At 44.2% G+C, this 15,858-nt stretch overlaps 1 protein-coding gene across 3 annotated transcripts in view; it reads left to right on the top strand.

Annotated features, from left to right (window-relative positions):
- Nucleotides 1–14,523, top strand: part of SLC12A6 (solute carrier family 12 member 6) — a 109,120-nt gene extending 94,597 nt beyond the window's left edge. For all 3 annotated transcript variants that reach the window (XM_004578210.4, XM_058666123.1, XM_058666124.1), the window contains 11 exons: nt 2,181–2,279; nt 5,665–5,784; nt 6,440–6,544; nt 6,984–7,152; nt 8,499–8,694; nt 9,481–9,650; nt 10,939–11,070; nt 11,987–12,094; nt 12,293–12,477; nt 12,804–12,937; nt 14,084–14,523. In XM_004578210.4, the coding sequence (XP_004578267.1) occupies nt 2,181–2,279; nt 5,665–5,784; nt 6,440–6,544; nt 6,984–7,152; nt 8,499–8,694; nt 9,481–9,650; nt 10,939–11,070; nt 11,987–12,094; nt 12,293–12,477; nt 12,804–12,937; nt 14,084–14,175 (1,510 nt within the window). In that variant the 3' untranslated portion in view covers nt 14,176–14,523. The remainder of the gene's footprint in view (nt 1–2,180; nt 2,280–5,664; nt 5,785–6,439; nt 6,545–6,983; nt 7,153–8,498; nt 8,695–9,480; nt 9,651–10,938; nt 11,071–11,986; nt 12,095–12,292; nt 12,478–12,803; nt 12,938–14,083) is intronic.
- The last annotated feature ends 1,335 nt before the right edge of the window (nt 14,524–15,858 follow it).

Here is a 15,858-nt window from a genome sequence, read left to right as displayed (position 1 = left end):
GGTACAGCTGTCTAGTCAGTCCAACCTCCAGCCCTGTCTCCCATGCAAACCAGCGGGCACTACAACCTAGCCTGGCCCAGGTCCAGCTCATATGCACCCCAGCAGTTGCTGCCGCCTAATAGGGGAGACTCCCAGTAATTCCCACCAGGCCTGCCCTGTTTCTGTGCATGCCAGCAGGTGCTGTGGCCTAACCCAACCAAGCCCAGGCCACCCTCCATCCCAACCCTTGCCTACAGATACTTGGCTGTTCCATTTCCAATCCAGCTTCCTGGTTATGTTCCCTGGGAGGCAGCAAATGATAGCTCAGCTAGTTGAGACTTGCTGCTCCTTAAGGAGATTCTATTGGAGTTCTCCCAACTTGGCGGACATTTGGGGAGTGAACCAGCAGATGCAAGATTCAGTCATTCTCTCAATCTCTCCTCTCTCTCTCTCTCACACACACACACACACACACACACACACACACACTTGAACTTGCTCTGTCACTCTGCCTTTCAAATAAGTAATAAACAGAAAATGAACATTTAAAATACTTGCATTAAGGCCAGTGTTGTGATGCAATGGCTTAAGCTGCTGCTTGCAAACCAGCATCCAATATATTTGAGTTCTGGCTGCTCTAATTCTCATCCAAGTTTCTGCTAATGCACCTGAAAAAGCAGCAAGCACTTGCCATCTACGTGGGAGACCCACATGGAGTTTAAGCTTGCGTGTCAGCCTGGCTGAAGCCTAGCCATTGCTGACATTTGGGGAGTAAGGCAGTAGGTGGAAATCTCTTTCTCCTTGTCTGCCCTACTCTCTCTCAGCTTTCTACCTTTTAAATAAATGAGTAACTCTTTTTTAAAAAAATAAATTCTTGAATCTTCATGAAGCTCTGCTATATCTAGTTTTACCAGGAGTTTTGAGTAGGAGTGGAACTGATAAGCTTTGCTCATCTGGGAATTCTAAGGAAAGAAGTAAATAGGGTCATCATTGGGCAACTTGCAGTATGTGTGAGAAGTGTCAGTCTGCCTGAGATCCAAGCACGTTAAGTTAGATGGGAACGTGTGATTTTACCACACACTGGTATGCATACCATCTGCTCATGGCATGAATAAATGTGTTACCACAAAAAAGAAGGAAGGAAAAAAAGTTCTGTACCTTCATTTGTAGTAGTGTTTACTACTGCTGTGTTAGCTTTTATTCATTCCTTCATTCACCTGATGACTTCTTGCGTACCTTAGTATGACATTCTGTAGTATAGCAGGAATACATAAGCACATGAGACACGGTCTGATAAATCAGGAAACCAGCGATGCCCAGGCAGTGAGGCAAAAGCTGTAATAGCATTAGGTATCACAGGAACCCTGAAGCAAGGCCTCCAAATAGACTGAAACTCAAGAGAGATGTTCTTCAGAAAGCGACATTTGGATCTTAAGCAGTGACTGGCCAAGCAAAGGATGAAAGGAAAACACTCCAGGCATGGACTAAGCATGAAGACGGTGAGGAGGCGCCGACATTATAGCATAGCAGGTAAAGCCACCACCTGAAACGCCAGCATCCATATGGACATTGTTTTGAGTCCTGGCTACTCCACTGCTGCTCCAACTCTCTGATAATATGTCTGGGAAAGCAGCAGAAGAAAACCCAAATATTTGGACCTCTGCAACTACATGGGAAACTTGGAACTTTGACCTGAAAGCAACGGATAATCTTCTATAAACAAAATAATATTGTGTTCATATTAATGTTTTAAAATGGCCAGCTTGATATAAAGGGAATATTATAAAGGTATAAAAATTGATTATGACAAAGCTAAATTTGAGCTGGAAATGCTGTTTGGAAAGGGGAAATAAAAGTGTGAACTAAGAAGGTGGTAGTAGTAGAGTTAAAAAGGAAGAACACAGGTTTGGAGATTTTTAAATAGGTTGAATCTTTATGACTGGATAAGTGAATTTGGAACAAGGGTGAGTAAGGAGGAAGAGACCGTGGTGAGCCCAGAAGCACTGGAGAGAGTGGCTGTGCCGCTGCCTGAGAACGTGGGCAGATGAACGGGTACGTTTATAGCCTGTGTTACCAAGGATTCATGTCAAGAAACAGACTTCAATATGAAAACTTCTCTAGTTACTTAAAATAACCCTCAAAAGAATCACTTTACAAGAACAGTCACTCTTATTCTTTTAATTATTATTTTATTCTCACAGGTTTTTTCTCATGTGTTACCTCTTTGTGAACTTGGCATGTGCTTTGCAAACCTTACTTCGAACACCCAACTGGAGACCCCGATTCCGCTACTACCACTGGTAAGTCCGCTTTGCTTCTTTCCCACGTTTGGAAAGAACCCATTATTGACCTAAAACGCTAATAAATGGTGAGCTGTCAGAGTATCAGCAACTCTCATCCAAAACTCTACCCTCATAGTGAACTTTTCACTTCATAATAACTTATAACAGCTGCTGAAATTAAAAACCAAAGCCATAGCCCAGCACGATAGCATAGTGGTTAAAGTCCTCAGATTACACGCGCTGGGATCCCATATGGGCACCAGTTCTCATCTCTGCAGCTCCACTTCCCATCCAGCTCCCTGCTTATGGTCTGGGAAAGCAGTTGAGGACAGCCCAAAGCCTTGGGACCCTGCACCCACGTGGGAGACCAGAAGAGCTCCTGGCTCCCGGCTTCGGATTGGCGCAACACTGGCCATTGTGGTCACTTGGGGAGTGAATCATTGGATGGAAGATCTTCCTCTCTGCCTCTCCTCCTCTCTGTATATCTGCCTTTCCAATAAAAATAAATAAATCTTAAAAAAAAAAATTCAGTCCTTTAGAGTTAAAACAGCCTTCCCTTTGCATATTTTATTTCCTTATTTCTCTCTTTTTTTAAAGTTTTTTTTTAAATTTTTTCATTGGAAAGGCAGATTTAAGAGAAGGAGAAAGAAAGATCTTACATCTGCTGGTTCACTCCCCAAGTAGTTGCAGTGGCTGGAGCTGAGCTGATCCGAAGCCAAAATCCAGGAGCCTCTTCGGGTCTCCCACGCATGTACAGGGTCCCAAGGCTTTGGGCTGTCCTCTACTGCTTTCCCAGGCCACAAGCAGGGAGCTGGATGGGAAGTGGAGCAGTTGGGATACAAACTGACACCCATATGGAATTTCAGTGCATGCAAGGTGAGGACTCCAGCCACTAGGCTACTGCGCCTGGGCCCTCCTTATTTCTTAGCGCTGGACTTCTATTGATTTCTGTCTTTACGTGGAAATTTTTTGTTTTCATTCTCAAACTGTCTTCCTTGTGACAATTTCATTTAGTAGCTGGAGTATGAGGTTTAGAGTAACATGATCCAAGTTTGAATCTCAGCTGTTTTACTGCCTGGCTATAACCTTCAGCAGAGCACATAACCGTGTAAACTTCGACTTTATTTTTTAATGATCTAATTATTTAAGAAGGACAGAGCGACAGGAAAAGAGTGGGAGACAGTTAAGTCTTTCCTATGCTGATAGATGCCCCTGATGGCCACAGCAGCCAGGACCGGGCCAGGAAGAGACCTGAAGTCTGGAACTCCATCCAGGTCTCAGTGACAGGGTGACAGTGCGCAGAGAGTTTACCACTTCCAGTGCTTTCTCAGGCATATTAGCAGTAAGCTAGATTGGAAGTGGAGCAACTGGGACTCAAACCAGTGCCAATGCCAGCATTGCAAGTGACAGCTTAGCACTTAGCAGCAACATGCCCGTCCCAGGCATCAATATCTCTTTTTAAAAAGGATTTATTTATTTTTATTTAAAAGGCAGATTTACAGAGAGGAGAGTCAGAGGGAGAAAGAGACCTTCCATCCACTGGTTCACTCCCCAAATGGCCACAACAGCCAGAATTGAGCTGATCTGAAACCAAGAGCCAGGAGCTTCTTCAGGGACACAGAGGCACAAAGACTTGAGGCATCCTCTGCTGCTTTCCCAGGCCGTAAGCAGGGAACTGGATCAGAAGTAGAGCAGCCAAGACATGAACCAGAACCCATATGGGATGCCTGCACCATAGGTGGAGGACTAGCCCACATGTCACCATGCTGGCCTTAGGACCAGTAACTTTAAAGTGCTACGTGTAGTGAGTGCCTGGTACTTTGTGAAGTTCTCTCCAACCCATAGAAACCATAAATGTGCATGTATGTTTAAAAATTTATGTATTTGGGAAGAGTAGTTACAAGGAAAAAGATTTGCTGTTTCACTCCCCAAATGGTTGCACTGACCTGGGCTGAGCTGGGCCAGAGCCAGGAACCTGGAAATCTATTGAGGTCTTCCAGCAAGGACACAAGTACTTCGGCAGTGTCTTCCCCAGGCACATGCACAGGGAGCTGAATGGGAAGTGGAGCAGCTGGATACTCAAACTCTGGTGCCTCTATGGGATGCTGGCATCTCAGGCACTTGCTTTAATCTACTGCACCAAAATGCTGGTCCCTGTTTTGTTTGTACTTTTTTCTTTTCTCTTCTCTTAAATAATCACCATCTAGTTTTCTCTCATAGCTAAGGATTTTGAGAGTTTTCTAAAAATATTTGTTTGCTTGAGAGGCAGAGAGTGACAGCTCCCATTGGCAGGCTTGCCACTCAGATGCCCTCAGTGTCAAAGCTGGGAGCTGAGGTACTCACTCCAGGTCTTTCTGTCCAGTAGCAAGAACCTGATTTCTTGAGCCATTACTGTTGCCGCCTAGGGTGTGCATTAACAGGCAGCTGGAGTCAAAAGCTTGAGCCAGGTATTATACCGAGGTACTCCAATGTGGGGCAGAGGGCACTTAACATGGTTCCTTAATTATCTCCTGTGGGTCCCAGCTGCTACATTTTTGTTGCTGACTTTTCTTGATGCATTTTTGGCTTTGCCTTACCAGTGGTGGTTAGTGACATGACCTTGATCTGGAAAAACATTAGGACTTGAGCTGATGATAAGTAACATCTCTGGTCTCCTTTCTAGCTTTAGCTTGAGTGAAAAGTTCGTTGTGAACTTTGTATGTGTCTTGCTATTTTGCTTCTGTCTTTGCTTTTACCCTATTTTTTTTTTCATTAGAACCTAGATTAAGCCCCAGATTAACAACTTTCCTAGTCATTCTTTACAGTTATCCTAGACCTAAGAAATTAATTCTATATGCAGAAGAACTTCAGTGTATGTAGTTTACCTGATCAAAACAAGCACTTTGCTCTACCATGTTTCTCTTGGGTACAGTAAGAAAGTCAGTGGTAGTTTTTTTCTCAGAGGCTATATTTACAGTTACACTGTCAAATTCTCCTGAAAGTGTTGGGAATATTTACATGAAATCTATTGTAAAAGATCTTAGTTATTATATTGGAAAGGCAGATATACAGAGAAGAGAAGAGACAGAGAGGAAGATCTTCTGTCTGATGGTTCACTCCCCAAGTGACCGCAATGACCTGAGCCAAGCCAATCCGAAGCCAGGAGCCAGGAGCTTCTTCTGGGTCTCCCACACGGATGCAGGGACCCAAGGCTTTGGGCCATCCTCAATTGCTTTCCCAGGCCACAAGCAGGGAGCTGAATGGGAAGCAGGGTTGCTGGGATTAGAACCGGTGCGCATATGGGATCCCTGCACATGCAAGGCAAGGACCTTAACCATTATGCTATCATGCTGGGCCCTAGAACAGACATTTTTTAGCTGCTCAGAAAGACACCTTTGTGTTTGTTTTGTTTTCCATTTTCTAGGACCCTGTCTTTCATGGGAATGAGTATCTGTCTGGCTCTGATGTTCATCTCTTCCTGGTATTATGCCATTGTTGCCATGGTAATAGCTGGCATGATCTACAAGTATATTGAGTACCAAGGGTGAGTGTGGATTTTACCTGGCTCTCTGCTAAAAGTACATAAATGCACTGGTTAGAATAAATCAAAGAGGAAATTTTAAAAATCCCTTGAAATGAAAAAAAATGTCAGTATGACATACCAAAACCTATGGGATTCTGCCAAGGTAGTGTTAAGAGATACATTTATTGCAATTAGCATGTATGTTAGGAAGCAAGAAAGGCACTAAGTTAATGAGCCAAACATTCATCTGAAGGAGTTAAAAGGACAGCAGCAAAATAATCCTAAAATCAACACAAAAAGAGGATCAGTCCCGAATAAAGGGAGGATTTCCAAAGAAGCTATTAAGGATACCTTAACAATGATACTAGACTTTCTACCATTGTCTATAATGCCATGATACACTTAAATAGCAGAATGTTGGACTTGTGACTGTTGCTGAAGGAATACACTATTGTAATAATATGGAGAAAAACAATGGTGGGAGGAATGGGAGGATGCTTATGGAACCATATCCTGAAAAATTTTCAAGATGTATATAAAAAAGAATACTACACATGCCAGTAGTATGAGTTTTAATCTTCTGCTTAGTGCATATGTCACTTTCAGATTGGAGAACAATTTATTCCCTGAAATTGTAATTTAGATGTGTGTCTTTGCTTTCTCCTTTGTCTGCCAGAGCTGAGAAAGAGTGGGGTGATGGTATCCGCGGGCTGTCCCTCAGTGCAGCCCGGTTTGCTTTACTTCGCCTGGAGGAAGGACCTCCACACACTAAGAACTGGAGGTAAAGGAAACACCTTGACCGCAGCGCTCTGTGACGTTCAGCACACGGTCAGCAGACAGGAATGTGTGCTCCGTCGGTTGCAGGAGAAACAAACCGTGCGGCTCAAGAAATTGGTGTAAAGGACCTGTTCTGAATGATACATACCAACCTCATGGTTCTTTGGGGCCCTTTTCTCCTCGGGATCTGTGATTTTAGTATCTGTGACTTAACTGTTTTCCCTCAAAATCTGATCAGTTTGAGATACAACTGGAAGCGTTAAAAATAACCCAAGTGCACTGACCCAGTCATTTCCTCTGATTGCTTTTGGCCAAATTATATGCTTTACTTGGATGTCCTGAGTTAAAGATGGACTTACCCTTTTATTTCTCAAAGCTGAAGTGTTTCCTTCCCTCCTTCTCATCTCCCACCCCTCTCCTCCTCTTTCCCCTTTTCCTCACAGACCTCAGTTGCTTGTGTTACTGAAACTAGATGAAGACTTACATGTCAAGCATCCTCGCCTGCTTACGTTCGCCTCCCAGCTCAAAGCAGGAAAGGGCCTCACTATTGTGGGCTCTGTCATCGTGGGCAACTTCCTGGAGAACTATGGTGAAGCTTTAGCTGCCGAGCAGGTAGGAGACCAGACTTACTGGCTTGGTGGTTGGTAGTTAATCCTCTCCTGAGTGATCTAAGAGACTTCCTGCTTAATGCTGATTTTGGAACACTCCCAGCCACCCAAATAATAAGATGAGCCAGAAGGTAGCTGTTCCCTTCTGTTTCCCATGTAAAGTGTTACTAGACTGTAAGTGTCGAGGCTGTGAGCATATCCAGTAGAGGGGCAAGCACTGATCAGAGCCTCAGAGCAGCCGTAGAAAGAAACCTCTGCCCTGCACTGAGGGCAGTGTTCTTCCCAGCCCTTCGGCAGGAGGCAGGGAGCAGCTTCTCTCACTCTGCTCACACAGGCAGCAAAAAGAGCATGCTCCCGTTCCTATTTCTGATTGGCTGTACCGAGTGTTACTATTGAACCTGAAGAAGCAAGTAGTTTTCACAGTGATGTTTAAAATAATAAACCATTTGATGAAACTTTCTACTGAGTGTTGTTTTGGAATGCTTTAATAATCTAAAGATCTAGAAATGCTGAGAAAACTTAGTCTGGAATGGTGGTGAAAATCAAAAAGTATCAGATTTCAAGCCAGGACAATTTGGTTGTTACCCCACTGACTTGGTCTGTGCTTTTTGGAAAATGAAATCCACCTCTATGCCATTGTTCCCTCCCCTTCCCCCTGGGGAAGAGAGGGTAAGAGGCAGTGAGATTCTCTCCAGTTAGCTTTACTACATGGAAGACAGGAAGAATAGCACGGCGTATAAAAACGTCATCAGTAGTTCCCATTAGAGTACAAATAAAAGGGACTTTGTAATTGGAAACTGAAAAAGGAAACTTACAGAGACAGATCTAAAATGAAACTGAATCATCAGATCGAATTTCTAGTAAGATCAGCCAGGGCATGCCCGGGGCTGAGGAAGGCAGAAGATAGTGTTTGGCATGGTGAATTTACCCTGGCAGATTAAACAGAATGGTGAACACTTACTTCGTGGTGATCTCTGTTCTTTTTTTTTTTTTTTTTTTTAGTAGTTACACAGGGGGGAAAAAAGCAAAATAGGGGAAAAGGTAAAGATGTAAAATATGTAGTAAGCCCTTAATAAAAAAGTGAAGAAAGATAAAATTTCAATGGGCAGTTTTCCCTTTGGGTGCTTTTCTATAGGATCTATAGGTGCTTTTTATAGGATCTTGTTATAGGTGCTCTTTATAGGATCTCTAGTGTTATGGATTCTGGCACTTGCAAGGTAGGCTCCAGGCCCAGGAAGTATAGTGTTGTGAACAGTTGGGCAAGAGTTTGGAATATATATGAAGAGGGAGTCCTGGGTTAAAAGATCTAGGGTGAAGCAATTGACTGTTGTGGTTCTGTGACTCTTTCAGACCATAAAGCATCTAATGGAGGCAGAGAAAGTAAAAGGATTCTGCCAGCTGGTGGTGGCTGCTAAGCTGAAAGAGGGCATCTCCCACCTCATCCAGTCATGTGGCCTCGGGGGCATGAAGCACAACACGGTGGTGATGGGCTGGCCTAATGGCTGGCGCCAAAGTGAAGATGCTCGCGCCTGGAAAACTTTTATTGGTATAAAAAACATTTGCCATACTAACTGGGGGGACCAAAGAGCAGATGTAGTTTAACCCTTGTCATTTTGTCCCCACCCCCAGCCTCTTCTGCCATTGTTGACACATAGTCCTAATCAGACACCACACTACTGGTAATAATAAGAGGATTTTACCCATCTACTGCAGCTTTGTGTTATGTTGTGAATTGTTGATCTCTGTCCAGTCATTCAGTCATTCTTTTATTTGAGACAGAGATCATCTGTCCACTGGTTCAGTTCCCAGATGCCACAATAGCTGGGGTTGTACTGGCTGAATCTAGCATCTGGGAACTAAGTGTAGGTCTTCCACATGGGTTGCTGGAATCTAACCACTTGGCCTGCTGCCTCCCTGAGGCTGCACTAGCAGGAAGCCGCGATAGGAGCAGAGCTGTGTCTGGGGCACTAGCACTCCAACATGGCTTGCAGGTGCTTCAGCTAGCATTCTAATTGCTACACTAAATGCCCAGCCTTCTCAGTAGCCATGTTCACATTTATGATTTCCTTGAGCATCCTCCCGAGACTGCACATACCCACCTTAGAAATGTCCTCAGAACATGTAAGGCAGCATACACTTGCTTCTCAATCTAATTCTGTTGCCTGCTTGGATTTTCTCAGCGTTTTTTTTTTTTTAAACTTCATGAGGTACAGTCTGCTAGGTAAACGAGATGCCTTGCTCATCGAATTGTCTGACAGCATTAGCCTTACTTTGCTCGCAAGGTGAGAAGCAGAGCAAGCCTAAGCTCAGCCTGATTCTTTTTTCTCTGCAGGCACAGTTCGAGTGACAACTGCTGCTCACCTTGCCCTACTGGTGTCTAAAAACGTCTCCTTCTTTCCCAGCAATGTGGAGCAGTTTTCTGAGGGCAACATTGATGTGTGGTGGATTGTGCATGATGGGGGGATGCTGATGTTGTTGCCATTCCTACTGAAACAGCACAAGGTATTGCAGACGACTTTGTTTTGTTTGTTTTGGTTGGGGGTGGGGAGAGTCAAATACACAGAGAGGAGGAGGAGGAGAGACAGAGATCTTCCTTCCCCTGATACACTCCCCAAGAGGCTGCAACGGCCAGAACTAAGCCAATCTGAAGCCAGGAGCTTCTTCAGGTCTCCCACGTGGGTGCAGGGTCCCAAGGCTTTGGGTCGTCCTTGACTGTTTTCCCAGGCCACAAGCAGGGAGCTGGATGGGAAGCGGGGCCACAGGAACGTGACCGGTACCTGTATGGGATCCCGGCACGTGCAAGGCAAGGACTTAAGCTGATAAGCTACCAAATCGGGCCTACAGAGAACTTTTAAAACTGTTTCTCCCTTCTGTCTGGTTTGTTAGACTAATTCTTTGATGGCGTAATGTTGGGACTAGAATCAGAAGTGGGAATTATTTTTGACTCTCCCATGATCTCAGTTTCACCCTAAGCAAAAATAGTTTTCTTGGTGCTGCCACCATGACTTAGCATCCCATATGGGTGTTAGTTAGTCCTGGCTGCTCTGCTTGCAATCCAGCTCTCTGCTAATGTGCCTAGGGAAACGGTGGAGGATGACTCACGTCCTTGGGCCTGTGAGGGAGACCTGGAAGCTCCTGGACTGGCCCAGCTCCAGCCATTGTAGCCTCTCTCTGTGTAACTCTGCCTTTCAAATAAATAAGTAACTCTAGAAATAAATGAATAGATGCACAGAGGGCAGTGTAAGGAAAGGGGTTCTGTCTGTGTGCTCTGCCTTGCTGGACTCAAGTTGGCTGGCCAGAAGCTCTCTGGTAACCACTTCCTAGAGAGAGACACAGTTGATGGAATCATCGACTCCTATAGCTTCTTGCTCCTCGTTGGGATTGGAGAATGAAATTCCAGCCTGCTAATCCAGTCTTGGTCATTGTGTTGACCTGTCCATGTCCTGATGATAGCAGGCAGCTGTCCTCCGTTAGCATCAGAAAAGACACATACGATTTTGAAGATTTCTGGGATTTTAAGAATGCATGCAAGGAAACTGGGACATGGACCAAGTGTTTATTTCACAGTAGCACACCAGCCTTTCTCTTTTCCTTTTGGCTTTTTTTTTTTCTTGTTAGGAAATTAAAACCTACAGTATTGCTTAGTCTTTTGGCCTACTGTAGTTCAGTAGTTAGGAAACCAGGAACAGGCACCCCCTTACTACAGCAGGGTTGTTCTAGACCAAAATGCCTCGTATTTTAGAAACTCTTCTTGCCTTCTAATTCTTCTGTCCATCTGGCGCTCTCTCAGGTGTGGCGAAAATGCAGCATCCGGATCTTCACCGTAGCCCAGCTAGAAGATAACAGTATCCAGATGAAGAAGGACCTGGCCACCTTCCTCTATCACCTGCGGATTGAAGCAGAGGTGGAGGTGGTAGAGATGGTGAGGAAGCCGAGTTTGAGACAAAGGAGAGTGTCAGTCCCCCACCCTCCACCCTGTCTGCCTACAGCCTCTTCTGGGTTGGGAAATTATTTAGCTAGAAATGTGGTTGAATGTCCTAGTTCCAACAAGACCCTAATTTGTTGCTTATGTAAGTAATGCATGTATGTGCTGTATTTTTTGATGTTGCTTTTTTTTTTTTTTTTGAAACTTCATTACTGTTACACCAAAGCACAGTGGGTTCTTTCCTCAGCTTAGTGTAGAAATAAACATCCAGACAGAGTTTTATTTAGCAAGTGAGTGGGTGAATGTGGAAAGAAGAGGGAAGGGGAAGGCATCTCCCAGGAGAGGGCCAGGAGGTGGGCTGCCTCTTAAAAGGAGAAGGGAAGAGACAGAGATTTTCCAAAGGGTCTTGGGATTTTAAACATTCTCTGACCCCTCCTGCTCTGTGCGGAACCTGCAGGGAAGATGTTCCCCATTGGTTGTCTCTCAACCAATTAGGAAATGGCTGGGCAATTCTTATGCCACCCACGTGAAGGCGTGGCTGAGATTTTAGCATATTTGGATGGTCTCAACAGCCTTTATATTTTTCTGCTTAATATAGCTTAATTCATGTTTGTGATTATATATGACTTTTTTACTCATATAACCTTAGAGTATTTAAAAAAAAAAACACCTTTTTTTGCTTTGTATTTTGAGGAGGCATGCTTGTGATTAGATTTTAAACAAAGTCCTTCAGGGTCTCAGGATTTTATTTACAGCCCAAAATACCATGTTTCTCAAAGACCGAACAAGGCAAAGGTGGAACTTCGGTTGCTACTTTACTTTTATGCTTTGTTAGTGAGTAGGAATACAAATATATGGCTCATCAGTCTCTGTCCTTGTGCTTTTTGTCTACCTGGAACATTGACTGTGGCAGCATGACAGTGACATCTCTGCCTACACATACGAGCGCACACTGATGATGGAACAGAGGTCGCAGATGCTCCGGCACATGAGGCTGTCCAAAACAGAGCGTGACAGAGAGGTGAGCACGCACTTCCACCTGCCCCGCCCCGTGACGCCAGCCAGTGAAACGACTGGCATTGTGCTGTCTTCATGGGATACAGTCTTTTTCCATCTTATTTAGCCGTTGTTCTACTATAACCCCACTTTGTTTAAAAAATAATTAAAGATGAAACATGAGATGAAATTGGATAGAATACTGTGTTGGCCTTTTCCTCAGGCACAGTTGGTGAAAGACCGGAACTCGATGCTGCGCCTGACCAGCATTGGCTCGGACGAAGATGAAGAGACAGAAACCTATCAGGAGAAGGTGCACATGACTTGGACAAAAGACAAGTACATGGCATCGCGGGGTCAAAAAGCCAAGTCAATGGAGGGATTCCAGGACCTGCTTAACATGCGGCCGTAAGTTCTCCTACATACACAAATGTGACTTTGCCTAGACACAAAGAATAGTGTTCTTCAGTTTACCCCACTCCAGCTTTCTCTGTTGTTTGCCTATATATATATTAACTGCCAATTAACATTGTGTACAAGGTAACTATCCTTTCTCTCTATTGTTTGAGTCTGTACTATGTTCCCAGTATAAAATAAGCAAACATTAAGTGAAAAAACCCAGGATATGGAAGTTATTTGATCACATCATGCCTCTCAAGAAGAAAAACTCTGGACCTTGAGATTGACTGTGGCTAGTTTCCTTTTTGCCTGAACTCTGTTTCTCCCCGACCCAGGGACCATTCCAACGTGAGGCGGATGCACACGGCCGTGAAGCTCAATGAGGTTATAGTTAACAAGTCCCATGAAGCAAAGCTGGTTTTGTTGAATATGCCAGGGCCACCTCGAAACCCTGAAGGTGACGAAAACTGTATCCTTTCCAAGAGTGGAGCTGCTAGTTGGGAAAATCTTCTTAGCCTGCTTCTTAGATAAGGTAACAGGGAAAAGTCATCGTGGATGCTCCCAGTTTTCTCTTTGAAGAAGGAAACTTTAAAACTTACGCATGGATTCTTGCAGAGCTGTAAAAATTGACTAATTTGGGGGGGAACTGGACATGTAATACATTTTGTTACCCTACAGACTTTTTAAGATAATATAATTGCAACATCACTTCCTCTATTCAGTGTATAGAATCCTTTCTGACAGTTCAGGTGACAGAACACCCACCTTCTGGCTCCTTCTTGGGCCTATCCACTTGGCAAAACGTTTCTTTTGGGTGGAGCTGGACAAGAAGCAGTTGAGAAGGAACTACCGTTAGCTGAAGAGAAAGCAGCGATTCTTCTTCAGCTGCGGGAAATCATCAGCACTGCAGCTGCGTTAAGGTTTACAAACAGGGAAAAGAACTGGCAGGCCGATCAGACTGATGAGCAGCTCCTAGAAAGCACTTGGGTTCTCTCCCTATTGTGGGTTTAAGATTACTATTTGGCAGCTTTGTCATTTAGAATATTAGTGTCCCAATTTTTTTTTAAATATTTATTTATTTTTATTACAAAGTCAGATATACAGAGAGGAGGAGAGACAGAGAGGAAGATCTTCCCTCCAATGATTCACTCCCCAGGTGACCGCAACGGCCAGTGCTACGCCGATCCGAAGCCAGGAGCCAGGAACTTCCAGGTCTCCCACGCGGGTGCAGGGTCCCAAAGCATTGGGCCGTCCTCGACTGCTTTCCCAGGCCACAAGCAGGGAGCTGGATGGGAAGTGGAGCTGCCGGGATTAGAACCAGCACCCATATGAGATCCTGGCACATTCAAGGCGAGGACTTCAGCTGCTAGGCCACGCCACCAGGTGCAAGTGTCCCAATTTTTAAGGTTTAGAAAATGCCTAACAAATCAGAACATTGTAGTAAATACACAAAAGGATTACTTCCTAGGGTAAAGTAGAATTCAGAATTTCAACTTCTCTGAGTATTAAAGGTAAGTGTGTTCATTCAGCTCTGTGACTAGAAAGATTTGGACTATGATGAAGTCAGGCTGTAAGGTGTTCTCTTCTGCCTGTGTCTCCTTGACAACTGCTGCAGATATGGAATTCCTCGAAGTGCTCACGGAGGGCCTGGAGAGGGTCCTGCTCGTCCGAGGTGGTGGCAGTGAAGTGATTACCATTTATTCATAATCGGCTGGAGAACTCTGCTTGACCTCACCTCTCCTAAACGCTTCTGTCCTCCATGGAAGTGCAGCTGTTTGCTACCACTCCCATCCAACCAGATGCTACGTTCTGTACACAGCACCCTCAATTCTTGATTAGCTGAGCCTCGCATTTTCTGCAGAACAGCGATAAAGGGGTCTGCTGTGTGCACCCAAATGATCCGCTGTCCTAACAGAAGCAAATATTCCTTCAACATCAGAACAATGGTCAAATCCTAAAAGCCATGTCTGTATCAGTAGAAGGCAAGCTGGAATTAACAAGCTAAGCCAGCAGATGACTTGCTAAGAGATGCTATAAATTCAGCTGCAGACAAAAAGCAAGGTTAAAGATGGGTCTCAGAAACCATGGCTTGATGACAACACCACAGGCCTGATAACCTCATCCTGCTAAAGAGTTCACAGCCAAGTGCGAGGATCCATTATATTTGTGGAGATGGCCCTTGACAAACCAAGATGGAAGCATTTTTAGCAATTTCTTTATTGTACCCACTGCACTCCAGGACTCAATAATTTTCTAATAGGTACTGCTGTTTATGGCAGAGACATGGCTGTAGCCTCTACTTCCTCAAAAACAGGATTTCCCCAAAGCACCAGGCTTACGTATCCAGTGCGTTATGTATGTTTCAGCTGTTTCCCTTATTTCAAAACTTACACTGAGGCAGATGTTACCATGCGAATTGTTTAAGGGCATAAATTATTTCAGGTTCTGTTCAAATGACTGAACTAAGGGGAATTCCAAAGTAGCTGTTTAAGATTTACTGAAATACAGTCTGGTTTTCTATGCAACACAGGCAAAACATACATCCTGTTCTCTAAGAAATACAGGGCGTGATGCACACTGACCCATAGGTTCCCCCTTACTTTCTTTGGATGCTGTCTTTGTTAGCACAGGTCAAAAATAAGGTATGCTAGGAAGACTAGCTAAAATTCCCCCCAGAACCTCAGACCATCTTTTAAAGGATGAACTCAGCAATGGAATTGGAAACTTTAGAGCCATACACTTTCCATAGTGCCAAAGTTACTACTGAGCTGCTACTCTCCTTACCTTCCTCACTAAAGTGGTATGAAGATTGGCACTGGCTGGCTGCAAGGAAGTTTCTCATGAAGAAACCTGTGGCCTCACCTCCAAAGCCATAGTTAGACCTCGAGGCACTCACCTGGACACGCCTAGAGTCATGTTGTCTGCTTTTCAATTTTATTCCTCAATTCTGACTACACAGCTGAGCTCCAACCTAAGAGGTTATCTGGTCTTTGGCAATTTCTTTCTTTTTTTTTTTTCCCAAAATTCTAAACGTGCCAAGGAAACACTTGTGCAAGCTCGGCTTTTTAACTACTTCACTGATCAGGTATCTGGGTTAGAAACAGAAGGTAACTTCCTGTGTTCCATGTGGCTGAGCAGGCCAGATATTTAGAGAAACTCTACGTGGATGTTTTTGAATTTTGCTCCGTTAATAATAATAAAAGTGCCAATCTTTGATTGCCCAATAGGATTTGGAGCAAATCTGTAGGTATCACAGATTATTAATCTGACCCATAAGAACATGGAAAATCCTTCATTATGGTTTAAGAAACTGATTTAACTCTCTTCACCTCCAAACCCTCAGGGTAGCAGAGCAGACAGACTCTTCTTTTTTCTGTTCCTTCAGGATAA

The sequence above is a fragment of the Ochotona princeps genome, chromosome 6, assembly GCF_030435755.1.
Source record: "Ochotona princeps isolate mOchPri1 chromosome 6, mOchPri1.hap1, whole genome shotgun sequence".
NCBI classification, from domain to species: Eukaryota; Metazoa; Chordata; class Mammalia; order Lagomorpha; family Ochotonidae; genus Ochotona; species Ochotona princeps.
The sequence above is the reverse complement of the archived record's forward strand: the minus strand, read 5'-3'. Positions and strand labels throughout refer to the sequence as shown.